The 16,671-nt window shown below is 43.9% G+C and overlaps 1 protein-coding gene and 1 long non-coding RNA gene across 3 annotated transcripts; one reads left to right on the top strand and one right to left on the bottom strand.

The window, feature by feature from the left end:
* Positions 1 to 786: 786 nt before the first annotated feature.
* Positions 787 to 12,107, bottom strand: LOC123117030 (protein DETOXIFICATION 16-like). Its single transcript, XM_044537884.1, has 7 exons — positions 11,329 to 12,107; positions 11,133 to 11,219; positions 10,973 to 11,029; positions 10,185 to 10,432; positions 9,734 to 9,852; positions 9,483 to 9,569; positions 787 to 837 (listed from the first exon to the last, which is right to left on the bottom strand). Exons 1-7 carry the CDS (start codon positions 12,105 to 12,107, stop codon positions 787 to 789), a joined length of 1,428 nt encoding a protein of 475 aa, XP_044393819.1.
* A 490-nt stretch (positions 12,108 to 12,597) lies between these two features.
* On the top strand, positions 12,598 to 15,977 carry LOC123113443 (uncharacterized). 2 transcript variants are annotated; one of them, XR_006456022.1, is made up of 7 exons: positions 12,598 to 13,267; positions 13,338 to 13,460; positions 13,845 to 13,925; positions 14,339 to 14,549; positions 14,655 to 14,850; positions 14,997 to 15,069; positions 15,767 to 15,977. It is a non-coding gene; the product is annotated as an uncharacterized lncRNA (long non-coding RNA). The 2 variants fall into 2 exon arrangements; XR_006456023.1 differs by lacking the exon at positions 13,845 to 13,925 and having other exon boundaries at positions 12,599 to 13,267.
* Positions 15,978 to 16,671: the final 694 nt, after the last annotated feature.

Genomic DNA, 16,671 nt, shown 5'->3' on the forward strand with positions numbered 1-16,671 from the left:
GGGTTATACAGAGGTGGGAAGATAAATATTTTGCAAACGAAGTCATACCATAATCTTGGTGATTTGTTCACAAATTATTTACCAAGTTCTTCATTCAAGAAATATGCTAAGTAGGAGATGACTTTGTGTTTTGCAAGATTCAAGGAGAGTTTGCTCCCATGCTAACATGTTTGAGATCTTCGGATATTTGCTATTGCACTCTTTTTTTTATGATTTTTTCCTAAATGGTTTATTATATAAGGTTTTTAATGAGGCAATAGTAATACAAGCATTCTGATATGCCATTTTCTCCTTATTTTTTCACTAGGTTTTTGAAAAGAATTTCTATGGCGTATTATGTATATCTTCTCATATTTTTTCACAGGTTTTTGGAGGAATATTTTTCAAGATGATTTCTACATAGTCCAAGCGGAGAGCATGGAGGAATGTTAAGAATTAATTAGATATGATTAATTAAGGATAATCGCCTCTTATAATTGTCGTGTCTTCTCTTTGCATCCCCCCGAATGGGTCTGTCCATTTGTTTCACCCTTTAGGACTAGTAGATATCATCATCAATGGAAAGGACAACTGTTCATTTTGCAATCAAATAATTTCCCATAGAAAAACCATGTCTCATACGAAATGAGTAGGACCAGCCTTTGAAATGAATTGCAGATTCGATCATTGGTCCATCTCACCCAACATTTTCTTTCGGTGCGTTTTCTAGGAATTAACGTGAGAGCTCGAAAGGCCGCTTAACCATTCAGACCGCAACATGCGATTTGGCCGCATGATATATTATCTTCATGCAACCGGAAGAGAAGATCCTAACACCATGTCTTTTACCTTGATTGCCTGGAATCGAATAGAAAAACAACATATTGCTGTCCCGAGAAAGAAAAATAATACAGTATATGCTGGGGAACGTAGTAATTTCAAAAAATTTCCTACGTACACGCAAGATCATGGTGATGGCATAGCAACGAGAGGGGAGAGTGTTGTCCATGTACCCTCGTAGACCGTAAGCGGAAGCATTATGACAACGCGGTTGATGTAGTCGTACGTCTTCACGATCCGACCGATCCAAGTACCGAACGTACGGCACCTCCGAGTTCAGCACACGTTCAGCTCGATGACGATCCTCGGACTCCGATCCAGCAAAGTGTCGGGGATGAGTTCCGTCAGCACGACGGCGTGGTGACGATGATGATATTCTACCGGCGCAGGGCTTCGCCTAAACTCCGCGACGATATGACCGAGGTGGAATATGGTGGAGGGGGGCATCGCACACGGCTAAGGAACGATCCATAGATCAACTTGTGTTGTCGTGCCTGGAGGTGCCCCCCTGCCCCCGTATATAAAGGAGCAAGGGGGGGAGAAGGCCGGCCCTAGGAGGGGGCGCGCCAAGCCCTCCTTCCTTGTTGGAGTAGGAGAAGGGGGGAAGAGGGGGAGAGGAGGAAGGAAAAGGGGGCCGCACCCCTTGTCCAATTCGGACCAGAGGGGGGCTGCGCGCCTCCTTCCTTTCGGCCTCTCTTCTCTATTCCCGTATGGCCCAATAAGGCCCATATACTCCCCGGCGAATTCCCGTAACTCTCCGGTACTCCAAAAAATACCCGAATCACTCGGAACCTTTACGAACTCCGAATATAGTCGTCCAATATATCGATCTTTACGTCTCGACCATTTCGAGACTCCTCGTCATGTCCCCGATCTCATCCGGGACTCCGACCTCCTTCGGTACATCAAAACTCATAAACTCATAATAAAACTGTCATCGAAACCTTAAGTGTGCGGACCCTACGGGTTCGAGAACTATGTAGACATGACCTAGAACTATTCTTGGTCAATAACCAATAGCGGAACCTGGATGCCCATATTGGCTCCTACATATTCTATGAAGATCTTTATCGGTCAAACCGCATAACAACATACTTTATTCCCTTTGTCATCGGTATGTTACTTGCCCGAGATTCGATCATCGGTATCCAATACCTAGTTCAATCTCGTTACCGGCAAGTCTCTTTACTCGTTACGTAATACATCATCTCACAACTAACTCATTAGTTGCAATGCTTGCAAGGCTTATAGTGATGTGCATTATTGAGAGGGCCCAGAGATACCTCTCCGACAATCGGAGTGACAAAACCTAATCTCGAAATACGCCAACCCAACATGTACCATTGGAGACACCTGTAGTACTCCTTTATAATCACCCAGTTACGTTGTGACGTTTGGTAGCACCCAAAGTGTTCCTCCGGTAAATGGGAGTTGCATAATCTCATAGTTACAGGAACATGTATAAGTCATGAAGAAAGCAATAGCAATATACTAAACGATCAAGTGCTAGGCTAATGGAATGGGTCATGTCAATCACATCATTCTTCTAATGACGTGATCCCATTAATCAAATGACAACACATATCTATGGTTAGGAAACATAACCATCTTTGATTAGTGAGCTAGTCAAGTAGAGGCATACTAGTGACACTATGTTTGTCTATGTATTCACACATGTATCATGTTTCCGGTTAATACAATTCTAGCATGAATAATAAACATTTATCATGAAATAAGGAAATAAATAATAACTTTATTATTGCCTCTAGGGCATATTTCCTTCAGTCTCCCACTTGCACTAGAGTCGATAATCTAGTTCACATCGCCATGTGATTTAACACCAATATTCACATCTGCATGTGATTAATACCCATAGTTCACATCATCACGTGATCAACACCCAAAGGGTTTACTAGAGTCAATAATCTAGTTCACATTGCGATGTGATTAACACCCAAAGAGTACTAAGGTATGATCATGTTTTGCTTGTGAGAGAAGTTTAGTCAACGGATCTGTCATATTCAGAGCCGTATGTATTTTGCAAAATATTCTATGTCCATAATGCTCTGCATGGAGCTACTCTAGCTAATTGCTCCCACTTTCAATATGTATCCAGATTGAGACTTAGAGTGATCTGGATCGGTGTAAAAGCTTACACCGATGTAACTCTTTACTACGGGCTCTTTTATCACCTCCATAATCGAGAAATATTTCCTTAGTCCTCACTAAGGATATTCTTGACCGCTGTCTAGTGATCTACTCTTAGATCAAAATTGTATTCCTTTGTCAAACTCAGAGCAAGGTATACAATAGGTCTGGTTCGCAGCATAGCATACTTTATAGAACCTACGACTGAGGCATAGGGAATGACTTTTCATTCACTTTCTATTTTCTGCCATGGTCGGGTCTTGAGTCTTACTCAATTTCACACCTTTGCATCACAGGCAAGAACTCCTTCTTTGACTGTTCTATTTTGAACTATTTTCAAAAATTTATCAAGTTATGTACTCATTGAAAAATCTTATCAAGCGTCTTGATCTATCTATATAGATATTGATGCTCAATGTGTAAGCAGCTTCACCGAGGTCTTGCTTTGAAAAACTCTTATTCAAGTATCCTTTCATGCTATTCAGAATTTCCATATAATTTCTAATTAACAATATGTCATCCACATATAATATTAGAAATGCTATAGAGCTCCCACTCATTTTCTTGTAAATACAGGCTTCTTCAAAAGTCTGTATAAAACCATATGCTTTGATGAACTCATCAAAGCGTATATTCCAACTCCGAGATGCTTGCATCAGTCCATAGATGGATCGTTGGAGCTTGCCCATTTTGTTAGCACCTTTATGATTAACAAAACCTTCTGGTTGCATCATATACAACTCTTCTTTAAGAAAACCATTAAGGAATGCGGTTTTGACATCCATTTGCCAGATTTCATAAATTGTGGCAATTGCTATCATGATTCGGACAGACTCAAGCATCGCTACAGTTGAGAAAATCTCATTGTAGTCAACACCTTGAACTTGTCAAAAACCTTTTTGCGACAAGTCGAGCTTTGTAGATAGTAACACTATCAGCGTTCGTCTTCCTCTTGAAGATCCATTTAATCTCAATGTCTCGCCGATCATTGGGCAAGTCAATCAAAGTCCATACTTTGTTTTCATACATGGATCTTATCTCAGATCTCATGGCCTCAAGCCATTTTGCGGAATCTGGGCTCACCATCGCTTCTTCATAGTTCGTAGGTTCGTCATGGTCTAGTAACATAACTTCCAGAACAGAATTACTGTACCACTCTGGTGCGGATCTTACTCTGGAAGACCTACGAGGTTCTGTAGTAACTTAATCTGAAGTTTCATGATCATCATCATTAACTTCCTCACTAATTGGTGTAGTAGTCACAGGAACATATTTCTGTGATGAACTACTTTCAAATAAGGGAGCAGGTACAATTACCTCATCAAGTTCTACTTTCCTCCCACTCACTTCTTTCGAGAGAAACTCCTTCTCTAAAAAGGATCCATTCTTAGCAACGAATGTTTTGCCTTCAGATCTGTGATAGAAGGAGTACCCAACAGTTTCCTTTGGGTATTCTATGAAGACGCACTTCTCCGATTTGGGCTCGAGCTTATCAGGTTGAAAACCTTTTTCATATAAGTATCGCAACTCCAAACTTTAAGAAACGATAGCTTAGGTTTACTGCTAAACCATAGTTTATACGATGTCATCTCAACGGATTTAGATGGTGCCCTTTTAACGTGAATGCAGCTGTCTCTAATGCATAACCCCAAAACAATAATGGTAAATCAGTAAGAGACATCATAGATCGCACCATATCCAATAAAGTGCAGTTACGATGTTCGGACACACCATAACGTTGTGGTGTTCCAGGTGGCGTGAGCTGTGAAACTATTCCACATTGTTTTAATTGAAGACCAAACTCGTAACTCAAATATTCATCTCCGCGATCAGATCGCAGAAACTTTATTTTCTTGTTATGATGATTTTTCCACTTCACTCTGAAATTCTTTGAACCTTTCAACTATTTCAGACTTATGTTTCATCAAGTAGATATACCCATATCTGCTCAAATCATTTTGTGAAGGTCAGAAAATAACGATACTTGCCACGAGCATCAACACTCATTGGATCGCATACATCGGTATGCATTATTTCCAATAAGTCAGTAGCTTGTTCCATTGTTCGGGAGAACGGGGTTTTTAGTCATCTTGCCCAAAAGGCACGGTTCGCAAGCATCAAATGATTCATAACCAAGTGATTCCGAAAATCCATCTTTATGGAGTTTCTTCATGCGCTTTACACCAATATGACCCAAACGGCAGTGCCACAAATAAGTTGCACTATCATTATCAACTTTGCATTTTTTGGCATCAATATTATGAATATGTGTATCACTACGATTGAGATCCAACAAACTATTTTCATTGGGTGTATGACCATCAAAGGTTTTATTCATTTAAACAGAACAACAATTATTCTCTGATTTTAAATGAATAACCGTATTGCAATAAACATGATCAAATCATATTCATGCTCAACGCAAATACCAAATAACATTTATTTAGGTTCAACACTAATCCTGAAAGTATAGGGAGTGTGCGATGATGATCATATCAATCTTGGAACCACTTCCAACTTTCATCATAACTTCCCCTTCAACTAGTCTCTGTTTATATAACTCCTGTTTCGAGTTACTAATCTTAGCAACTGAACAAGTATCAAATACTCAGGGGCTACTATAAACACTAGTAAGGCACACATCAATAACATGTATATCAAATATGCCCTTGTTCACTTCGCCATCCTTCTTATCCACCAAATGTTCAGGGTATTTCCATTTCCAGTGACCATTTCCTTTGCAGTGTAAGCACTCAGTTTCAGGCTTTGGTCCAGCTTTGGTCTTCTTCGCGAGAGTGACAATTTGCTTGCCATTCTGCTTGAAGTTCCCTTTCTTTCCCTTTGCCCTTTTCTTGAAATTAGTGGTCTTGTCAATCATCAACACTTGATGCTCTTTTCTTGATTTCTACCTTCGTCGATTTCAGCATCACGAAGAGCTCGGGAATCGTTTTCGTCATCCCTTGCATACTATAGTTCATCACAAAGTTCTACTAACTTGGTGATGGTGACTAGAGAATTCTATCAATCACTATCTTATCTGGAAGATTAACTTCCACTTGATTCAAGCGATTGTAGTACCCAGACAATCTGAGCACGTGCTCACTAGTTGAGCGATTCTCCTCCATCTTTTAGCTATAGAACTTGTTGGAGACTTCATATCTCTCAACTCGGGTATTTGCTTGAAATATTAACTTCAACTCCTGGAACATCTCATATGGTCCATGACGTTCAAAACGTCTTTGAAGTCCCGATTCTAAGCCATTAAACATGGTGCACTAAACTACCAAGTAGTCATCATATTGAGCTAGCCAAACGTTCATAACGTCTGCATCTTGCTCCTGCAATATGTCTGTCACCTAGCGGTGCATCAAGGACATAATTCTTCTGTGCAGCAATGAGGATAAACCTCAGATCACGGATCCAATCCGCATCATTGCTACTAACATCTTTCAACACAATTTTCTCTAGGAACATATCAAAATAAACATATGAAAGCAACAACGCAAGCTATTGATCTACAACATAATTTGCAAAATACTACCAGGACTAAGTTCATGATAAATTAAAGTTCAATTAATCATATTACTTAAGAACTCCCACTTAGAAAGATATCCCTCTAATCCTCTATGTGATTACGTGATCCATATCAACTACACCATGTCCGATCATCACGTGAGATGGAGTAGTTTCAACGGTGAACATCAATATGTTGATCATATCTACTATATGATTCACGCTCGACCTTTCGGTCTCCGTGTTCCGAGGCCATATCTGTATATGCTAGGCTCGTGAAGTTTAACCTGAGTATTCCGCGTGTGCAACTGTTTTGCACCCGTCGTATTTGAACGTAGAGCCTATCACACCCGATCATCACGTGGTGTCTCAGCACGAAGAACTTTCGCAATGGTGCATACTCAGGGAGAACATTTCTTGATAATTAGTGAGAGATCATCTTATAATGCTACTGTCAAACAAAACAGAATAAGATGTATAACAAATAAACATCATATGCAATCAAAATATGTGACATGATATGGCCATGATCATCTTGCGCCTTTTGATCTCCATCTCCAAAGTACTGTCATGATCTCTATCGTTACCGGCATGACACCATGATCTTCATCATTTTGATCTATATCAATGTGTCGTCACATGGTCGTCTCGCCAACTATTGCTCTTGGAACTATTGCTATCGCATAGCGATAAAGTAAAGCAATTATTTGGCACTTGCATCTTATGCAACAAAGAGACAACCATAGGGCTTCTGCCAGTTGCCGATAACTTCAACAAAACATGATCATCTCATACAATAACTTATATCTCATCACGTCTTGACCATATCACATCACAACATGCCCTGCAAAAACAAGTTAGACGTCCTCTACTTTGTTGTTGCAAATTTTTACGTGGCTGCTACGGGCTTAGCAAGAACCATTCTTACCTACGCATCAAAACCACAATGATAGTTCGTCAAGTTAGTGTTGTTTTAACCTTCGCAAGGACCGGGCGTAGCCACACTCGGTTCAACTAAAATTGGAGAAACTGACACCCGGTAGTCACCTGTGTGCAAAGCACGGCGGTAAAACCAGTCTCGCATAAGCGTACGCATAATTTCGGTCCGGGCCGCTTCATCCAACAATACCGCTGAGCCAAAGTATGACATGCTGGTAAGCAGTATGACTTGTATCACCCACAACTCACTTGTGTTCTACTCGTGCATATGACATCTACGCATAAAACCTGGCTCTGATACCACTGCTGGGGAACGTAGTAATTTCAAAAAAAATCCTACGTACACGCAAGATCATGGTGATGGCATAGCAACGAGAGGGGAGAGTGTTGTCCACGTACCCTCGTAGACCGCAAGCGGAAGCATTATGATAACGCGGTTGATGTAGTCGTACGTCTTCACGATCTGACCGATCCAAGTACCGAACGTACGGCACCTCCGAGTTCAGCACACGTTCAGCTCGATGACGATCCTCGGACTCCGATCCAGCAAAGTGCCGGGGATGAGTTCCGTCAGCACGACGGCGTGGTGACGATGATGATATTCTACCGGCGCAGGGCTTCGCCTAAACTCCGCGACGATATGACCGAGGTGGAATATGGTGGAGGGGGGCATCGCACACGGCTAAGGAACGATCCATAGATCAACTTGTGTTGTCGTGCCTGGAGGTGCCCCCCTGCCCCCGTATATAAAGGAGCAAGGGGGGAGAAGGCCGGCCCTAGGAGGGGGCGCGCCAAGGGGAGTCCTACTCCCACCGGGAGTAGGACTCCCTCCTTCCTTGTTGGAGTAGGAGAAGGGGGGAAGAGGGGGAGAGGAGGAAGGAAAAGGGGGCCGCACCCCTTGTCCAATTCGGACCAGAGGGGGGCTGCGCGCCTCCTTCCTTTCGGCCTCTCTCCTCTATTCCCGTATGGCCCAATAAGGCCTATATACTCCCCGGCGAATTCCCGTAACTCTCCGGTACTCCGAAAAATACCCGAATCACTCGGAACCTTTACGAACTCCGAATATAGTCGTCCAATATATCGATCTTTACGTCTCGACCATTTCGAGACTCCTCGTCATGTCCCCGATCTCATCCGGGACTCCGAACTCCTTCGGTACATCAAAACTCATAAACTCATAATAAAACTGTCATCGAAACCTTAAGCGTGCGGACCCTACGGGTTCGAGAACTATGTAGACATGACCTAGAACTATTCTTGGTCAATAACCAATAGCGGAACCTGGATGCCCATATTGGCTCCTACATATTCTACGAAGATCTTTATCGGTCAAACCGCATAACAACATACTTTATTCCCTTTGTCATCGGTATGTTACTTGCCCGAGATTCGATCATCGGTATCCAATACCTAGTTCAATCTCGTTACCGGCAAGTCTCTTTACTCGTTACGTAATACATCATCTCACAATTAACTCATTAGTTGCAATGCTTGCAAGGCTTATAGTGATGTGCATTACCAAGAGGGCCCAGAGATACCTCTCCGACAATCGGAGTGACAAAACCTAATCTCGAAATACGCCAACCCAACATGTACCATTGGAGACACCTGTAGTACTCCTTATAATCACCCAGTTACGTTGTGACGTTTGGTAGCACCCAAAGTGTTCCTCCGGTAAATGGGAGTTGCATAATCTCATAGTTACAGGAACATATATAAGTCATGAAGAAAGCAATAGCAATATACTAAACGATCAAGTGCTAGGCTAACGGAATGGGTCATGTCAATCACATCATTCTTCTAATGACGTGATCCCATTAATCAAATAACAACACATGTCTATGGTTAGGAAACATAACCATCTTTGATTAGTGAGCTAGTCAAGTAGAGGCATACTAGTGACACTATGTTTGTCTATGTATTCACACATGTATCATGTTTCCGGTTAATACAATTCTAGCATGAATAATAAACATTTATCATGAAATAAGGAAATAAATAATAATTTTATTATTGCCTCTAGGGCATATTTCCTTCAGTATATCCAAATCTCGGGTTCGTACCTCCTTCTCCCAGTTTATAGAAAGTACGATCCACATGAGCAACAGAAGCTTGATGAGGCTGCCGCAAACGATGCCGAGCCAAAGCCCCTGTTGGAAGCAGAAGCGCAACAATTGGGGCTGTTGATGCATATTCATTTACATGGCCAGTGACAGGATACGCTAGTAAGACTTATACTCCCTCCGTTCCCAGATGTAAGTCTTTTTAGAGTGGAGTAAAATGAGTGAATCTATATTAAAGGAATACTACGTACCATCCTGTTGAAATGCAGGGCAAATGCAAGTAGCACGGCCAAGGGGATGCCTGCTAAGTAGAAGGCGACGAGATTGACACGCGCGCCGATCTTCTGCTCACCACATCCAGTTAGCACACCTGAAATTAATTAATGTTGAGACAAAGATCATGCATGCTGCCATCATATGTCCAGATTTCTTTTAATTTTGTACTCCCTCCATTCCTAAATGTAAGTCTTTGTAGGGATTCCACTATAAACCGCATATGGATGTATATAGATGCATTTTAAGTTTAGATGCATTTATTTTGCTCCGTATGTAGTCTACCTAGTGGAATCTCTATAAAGCCTTATACTCCTCTGTACGTAGTTCGTATTGAAATCTCTAAAAAGACTTATATTTAGAAACGGAAGGAGTATTTAGGAACGGAGGGAGTACTACATAAGTAGTAGTATGCCGGCCCGGCCGTACCAGCAAGAGAAGTATGGATTCCGTCCATGAAGAAAGACATGGCGAGAACAGGTATCATCCTGGCGATGTATGCCACGACTTCCTCCTCGTTGCTGTACACGTAACCCCAGAATCTGCGTAGCAGAATCATTGTGACAGAGATCACCGAGCCTTCCAGCAGGGCCAGGCATACGACCAGTCTGGTCGCCAGCTTCGCTGCCTGAGGCCTACCGGCACCAAGTTCATTGGAAAGCGTGTACTGTATTGTACTAGTATACATGTACGTGCAAATGCACGCATTGGCTTCCCTCGTTCGATTGGTGCATTGCACAACAGCTAGCTCATCCCTCTGCGATGACGCGATTAGTACGTGCGTTACCGATGCTTATGGACCGGCTGCCAAGGCGGCTGAGACAGCCAGCTACGTGTACGGATGGACGACAACAGCAGCAAGCATGTGGATTTTTCCAGCATTGCCATATGTGGATGGTTCTAGAGAACAACAGTAGCTTGGCTAGCACTGGTTATCTGTCGATGGTTCCGGAGAACAACAGTAGCTTCACTGGTACTGTAGCAGCGAATCCGAGCATTTCCAACCATTGGATGGACCATATCAATGGTTCAGGTTGCTTCCTGGTCATGAGATTCAAAATTTCAAAACTGATACACTAGATAGTAATATAGATATAGATGTATGTATGTATGTATATACGGCCGGGGAAAAGCAAAGAGAATAATTAATCAGCATGCTATTCCACATTTTGTTTGTGAATTTCGTTTCGGGGTACAATACGATGCGAATACGATACCTTATGGCTGTGCAGAGACCAGATGGCACCATGAACATGAGAGCGCCGGTATTGAAACTGCAGAATTCAATAATTAATCAACGACTTAGAAAGAATGAAAGGGCAAAAATTTGTGGAAATTGCACCTCGTGCGTGCAAAGGTTTTCTGGATATATATTACCATATGGACAATACTGAGGTTTCGAGCTTAGGGTTAGGCAGCAGACCGGAGAGCAGCACAAGCAATTCAAACGACCACCACTCCAAGCTGCACATTCGAAAAGGTGCAAAAACAATTCATTTGCGAAACCAGATACGCATGCATCCGATCGACGAAGACGATCAACAAGACTTGTTGAGGATTTGATCTCTCTCACCAAACCATCATGGCCGACGGGAAGGCGAGCTCCGCGAACTGGCGCAGCTCCTTGAAGGCCTCCATGGAGAACCCTTTCCATATCCTCTTACAAGCGCCGGACAGCCTCGTGTACATGGACAGTATAGACAGATTTGTGCAGTAGGAGACGGCCCTGGCCAGCGCCGCGCCTTTGCTCCCCATGCCCGCCTTGTGCACCAGCGCCCAGCACACGAGGACGTGGCTCAGCGACGTGACGGCGGAGCTGGCCATGACCGGCACGACGATGCTCTGCGTCTGCAGAAACCGGATGTGGCACGTGAGAGGGACGTACGGGACGAGGGACGGGATGAGCCACCGCGCGTAGGCGCCGGCCTCGGCGGCGATGGCCCGGTCCTGGCCGAGGAACAGGAGGATCCGGGTGGTGTTGGTCCAGACGAGGGCGATGGGGACGCAGGCCAGCGCGAGCACCAGCATCGCCCGTTGCTTGTAGACGCCCAGGAGGTGGTACTGCCGCGCGCCGAACGCCTGCCCGCACAGCGTGTCCAGCGCGCTCGCCATGCCGGCCAACAAGCTGAAGCCGGTGACGTTGGCGAGGGAGGTGGCGAGCGACGCGCCGGCGAGGTGAAGCTCGCCGAGGTGTCCCACGAACATCACGGACACCAGCTGCAGCGCGCACTGGAGGAGGCCACTTGCAACCAGCGGCCCCGCCAGCCGCAGCAGTCGCTTCGCCTCCGACGCGGCCACATTCTCGTCCCGCTCCACGAGCAGAGGCTGCTCGTCTACGCTCGGGTTCTGCATATTTTTGTCAGTCAGCTTTACTAGCTTCAGCTGAGGACTGGACGCTGGAGTAAATTCGTGAGGAAGCAGGGGACATGAAACGTACTGTATTTATTAAAAATCTCCAGTCCAGTGGTGGTTTGGTGGTGACCGGTTAAGCGTGGCCGCCAAGCATCAGACATTGGTGCGAGCAACCATGTTTTGATGCTTATGCACGAGGAACGTTATGTTAGATTGATCTCTCCTCCAATGGGCCCAACGGCTCATTGGGCCCTTGACCCACGCCTTGATCGGGGGCGTCCAGCCCAAACAAGGCTGGTGGGCCCCTGTCGCGCAGTGCTATCTACTACCACTATAAAAGAAAGAGAGAGGCAGATCCAAACAATCACATCTATTCATCGTTAAAATCTAATGGTCCTTAATTATTCTGTGTTTAAAGCTACCAACCACGCAATAAGCCACAGTGTAATCTGCCCCGCAGTAATAAAAAAAAGAAAACAACCCACCCGCACGATCTCCTTCTTCTCCCGCACGACCTCCTCCTCCTCCTCCCACAGCCGCGCCGTTCGCCTCCCGCAGCCGCGCCCTTCACCGCCTCCTCGCGCCGCCGGAGCCACGGGAAGCGCCCGCGGGTCGCCGGGAGCCTCCCTAGCCGCGGGAGCCCGCCCCCGCTGCGGGTCGCCGGGAGCCTCCCCTGCCGCCCCCTTCGCCGCCTCCCCAGCCGCAGCTTGGCCGCCGCCACACCGCCTCCGCCACGCCGCCACTCCGCGGGCCACGCCTCGATTCCTTCATCCTCTTCCCGAGCCGCTGGCGTCCGTCACGCGCCCCCTACTCTTCTCCTCCAACCTGGCCAGTCCCAACACCCGGAGCCCCTGCGGATCGAGGCGTCTTCCACGCAGAGGACGACGCGGGGAACCTCCATTGCCCTCCATTCTGACGGCCGCCCTACAGTGGCCCTGACACGATGGTTCCCTCTATTGTTCTGATCGAGCGACGTGTTCATTTTTTATATTTTTTCTGTGGCAGATCATGACGACGACCCTGACAGGAGAGGAGGAGGAGGACACGGAGAAGAAGGACCGAGAGTTAGACATGGATGTGCACTATGAGGCAACACGCCGCCGTGTTTGCCCCGCCATCTTCTGATCTCTTCAGCATTCCTGCTGTCTTGGGTTTTCTCTGTAAGTTTGGGTCCGTAGGCACACACCCTCATAATCTCTGTTGCTCCCTCTAATTTCTGTGGACATACAGACACACGCAGTGTTTAGAACGATGCCCGCTTCAGAGTTTCAGTTCAACTCACCCAGACAGAAAATACATTCTATCACTGGCTAAGCATAGTACGAACTGGGTGGACATGGAGTCAAGGACATGGTAAGGAAGTCAAGCAAGTGGTTGATTTGCTCTCTTCTTCGTTTCACCATGCTGCACCCCTTCTAGCTTATTAGTCGCCTCTTTCATCTCTTTTCACTGTACTAACCTGCCAATATTTTCCCATCTTTGCAACGATTGACATGTTTAGTTTTAGTTTTACAGTAGACCAGAACGTATGCTGATCTACAGTGTTTCTTAATTGTACATGGTCTTCTCAACTTCAAGTTCATAACCGATTCAGCTTAACTGTTTATAATCTATTTTCCCTATCACTTTTTAACTCTTGAATTCGCCAGGCCAACCATCCTACAGTAGTGTAGGAATTCAGTTAGCACGTCATAACATGTTATTCTCTTTCGATAATGCTTTTGTTGGATTTTTTAGGAACAAGGTGGCGAAAAAATAAGTTGTTGTGGAAGCAATGGTTTGTTTGGGGAGGTGGAGAACGTTTTTATGTTATTTTTGGTAGGCATGAAGACACCCATTTCTATTTGTTCATAGTAATTCACTCCAGGCTTCTGATTGGATCATTACATTGATGTTCCAGCTGCTGGGCTACATGGAGTTGTTTTTGTTTAAAACATATGATCTTGATGCTACCCATTTTTCCCTGTCGACATTAGCTTTCTCTCTGCCATTCAGAATTGTTCAGGACAAATCCATACAGATATAGACCTTTAGTATCCTTCTCATTGATGAAATTTATTTCCATCTTTCCAGTAGGTTCACTATAACAGCTAGATTACTTGCGAAATTGTAATTATGATTATTCTACTTTTAATGTAATTTATAGAGCTGACAGACAAAAGTTGTGCATGTTTTAATTAGTTACAAAAGATATAGTTGGAACTAATAAAATCATGTTCATTATTTGGCAGCTAAGTCAGAACTCGGAGTCGGGACAACTCAACAAGGGAACGAGGAGCCTCAAGGGAGATACCTGCATAACACTGGATGCAGTGAAGAAGGAATCAGAAATGTTCTTATGTTTTAGTGGCGGAATGGCAAGGCGTCCGGTTAGATGACCTGGGTCCGTGGCGAGTTGGTGGCTCTCGACTACAAGAAGATCATTGAGGCAATCGATAGTAGGTTGGTAAATTGCTAACAAAACATGTTTAGAACTACAAAATTGGCTTTGTTCTGCTATTTATTTATTTTTTGACTAAAAGTAGCAATTTTTGCTTCCGTATTAAGATTTCAACAAGAATCTATAAAGGGCTCTAAGGGAGTAGAGGAATCAAAAGAAAACACCTGACAGTGCAAAGTGCACTTAGGCAGTAAGGTCAACACAAGACTACTCATGAAACGCCTCCATCAGGAGGCCAAAATATACACATACGAACTCCCGGACATTGCATACCGGGGAGCTTTCTTCTATTTAGGATTTAAGGTACTCGATCATTTGTTCTAAGTTCAGTATTAAGTTAATTTTTGTTCTGAATGATTATAAACACAATACATGTTGGTCTAAGAAAAGACTTTTTTAATTTGTAATCCCTGTGTAATACCAATCGATTTTGTTTTTTGCACATCTAGGCTGATAATATGCTCACGAAAAGACAGGAATGCAGCACCACTCCAATCTTTAGAAGGTCCCCACCCTGTTCTGGTATGTTTATGCTTATGCATCTACAGAATTATTCGATGTTATATTGATGTGTGAATGGTGTATCCCTGTTCTGGTATGAAAATCGGGTTGCTAGGAATAATCTCCATCATTCCTGGGTTGTGCATATGTGTTGTTCTATATTCCCCTCTTTATAATGCTATGTGTTGTGGTAAACGCTCTCAAGCTATGATAGCTCGCTGATGGTAGGTTGCCGCCCTGGCCCCCACATGCTACCAGCATGTGTTACTGTACATTTTGCTTTCTTACATGTCCTAAATTATATTTCAAGGAAGATGACTATGATTTATAAGCACACGAACACATCACAATGTCACATGGTAATGCCATGTGATGGCAATCTAGGGTCATTTCTGTTAGAGAAGCCCCCTACCCCCTAGCCCCAGATATGCGAATTCTGAGCGTCACCACGAATAAGTGCAGAGGAATAGTGGGTAGACCGCAAACCCTAAATTTCTAGCAATTCTGAATACATTCATGGGCCAATGAGGTGTCCATGTAATCATGATGTTATATTAGATTTTTTATGTTGTTATTTCTTGCCCTGGTAGTACAACTACGTATACAAAACTCCAACACTGCTAGCGAAGTGGCTTTCCTTCTAACTGTTTGTCCAGGAAAGTACTATTTATCTCGGATAGGGTGTGCTAATCATTGAACAACTTACATACCTTTTCAGTGATGAATGTGGATAAAGACGAAGCAGAGAACATAATATCTTGGTGAAGGCATCTCAACCGAGATGAGACATTGTTTATTTATTTATGTCATATCCTACTCATAGTCTGTTGTTCTGTGAGCAATTGTTTGTTTTTTAACAGCTTACCATTGATAATGAATCGTGTATGGTGGCTTTGTTAATATTCAAGTAGTATTACATATTAGTAATATTGAATGCATGTTTTTTTGTGGTTTACTTATGACTAGGTGCTTGTCAAAAAATAAAATTGATTGTCCCATCATTTGATTTAGTCAGTATATTGTTTGTGGATAAGTCGAGACGTGCATTGCATGTGCAAGCTTATGTGATGATCATTGAACTACTTAAATACCTTTTCAGTAATGAATCTGGATAAAGACGAAGCAGAGAACATAATCTTGGTGAAGGCATCTCAACCGAGATGGGATATTGTTTATTCATTTATATCATATCCTACTCATAGTCTGTTGTTCTGTGAGCAATTATTTATTTTTTAACAGCTTACCATGGATAATGAATCATGTATAATGGCTTTGTTAATATTCAAGCAGTATTATATTGTTTTTGTATAAGTCGAGACGTCCATTGCACGTACAAGCTTACTAGTAAAGAGAAGGTGAGGACCAGGGCACAGGGCATGAGGTTCGTCGCCACCACTGTTTCCCCACTCCTAACCCTATCCGATCCAGAGGGAAGCACTGAAGCGACGGGAAGCGCCAGCAGCCACTCCACCGCCGCCGCTCACGCACTCTCTGCCATCACCGCCGTATCCACAACCACCGGCCACCGTCACCATGGCCGGCATCGGAACGTCCTCGAGCCACAAGAAGGTAAACACCTGAATACAAAGAATATCCCACTGATCTACTCCTAGTCGATCCAGT

The sequence above is a fragment of the Triticum aestivum genome, chromosome 5B, assembly GCF_018294505.1.
Source record: "Triticum aestivum cultivar Chinese Spring chromosome 5B, IWGSC CS RefSeq v2.1, whole genome shotgun sequence".
Taxonomy (NCBI): Eukaryota; Viridiplantae; Streptophyta; class Magnoliopsida; order Poales; family Poaceae; genus Triticum; species Triticum aestivum.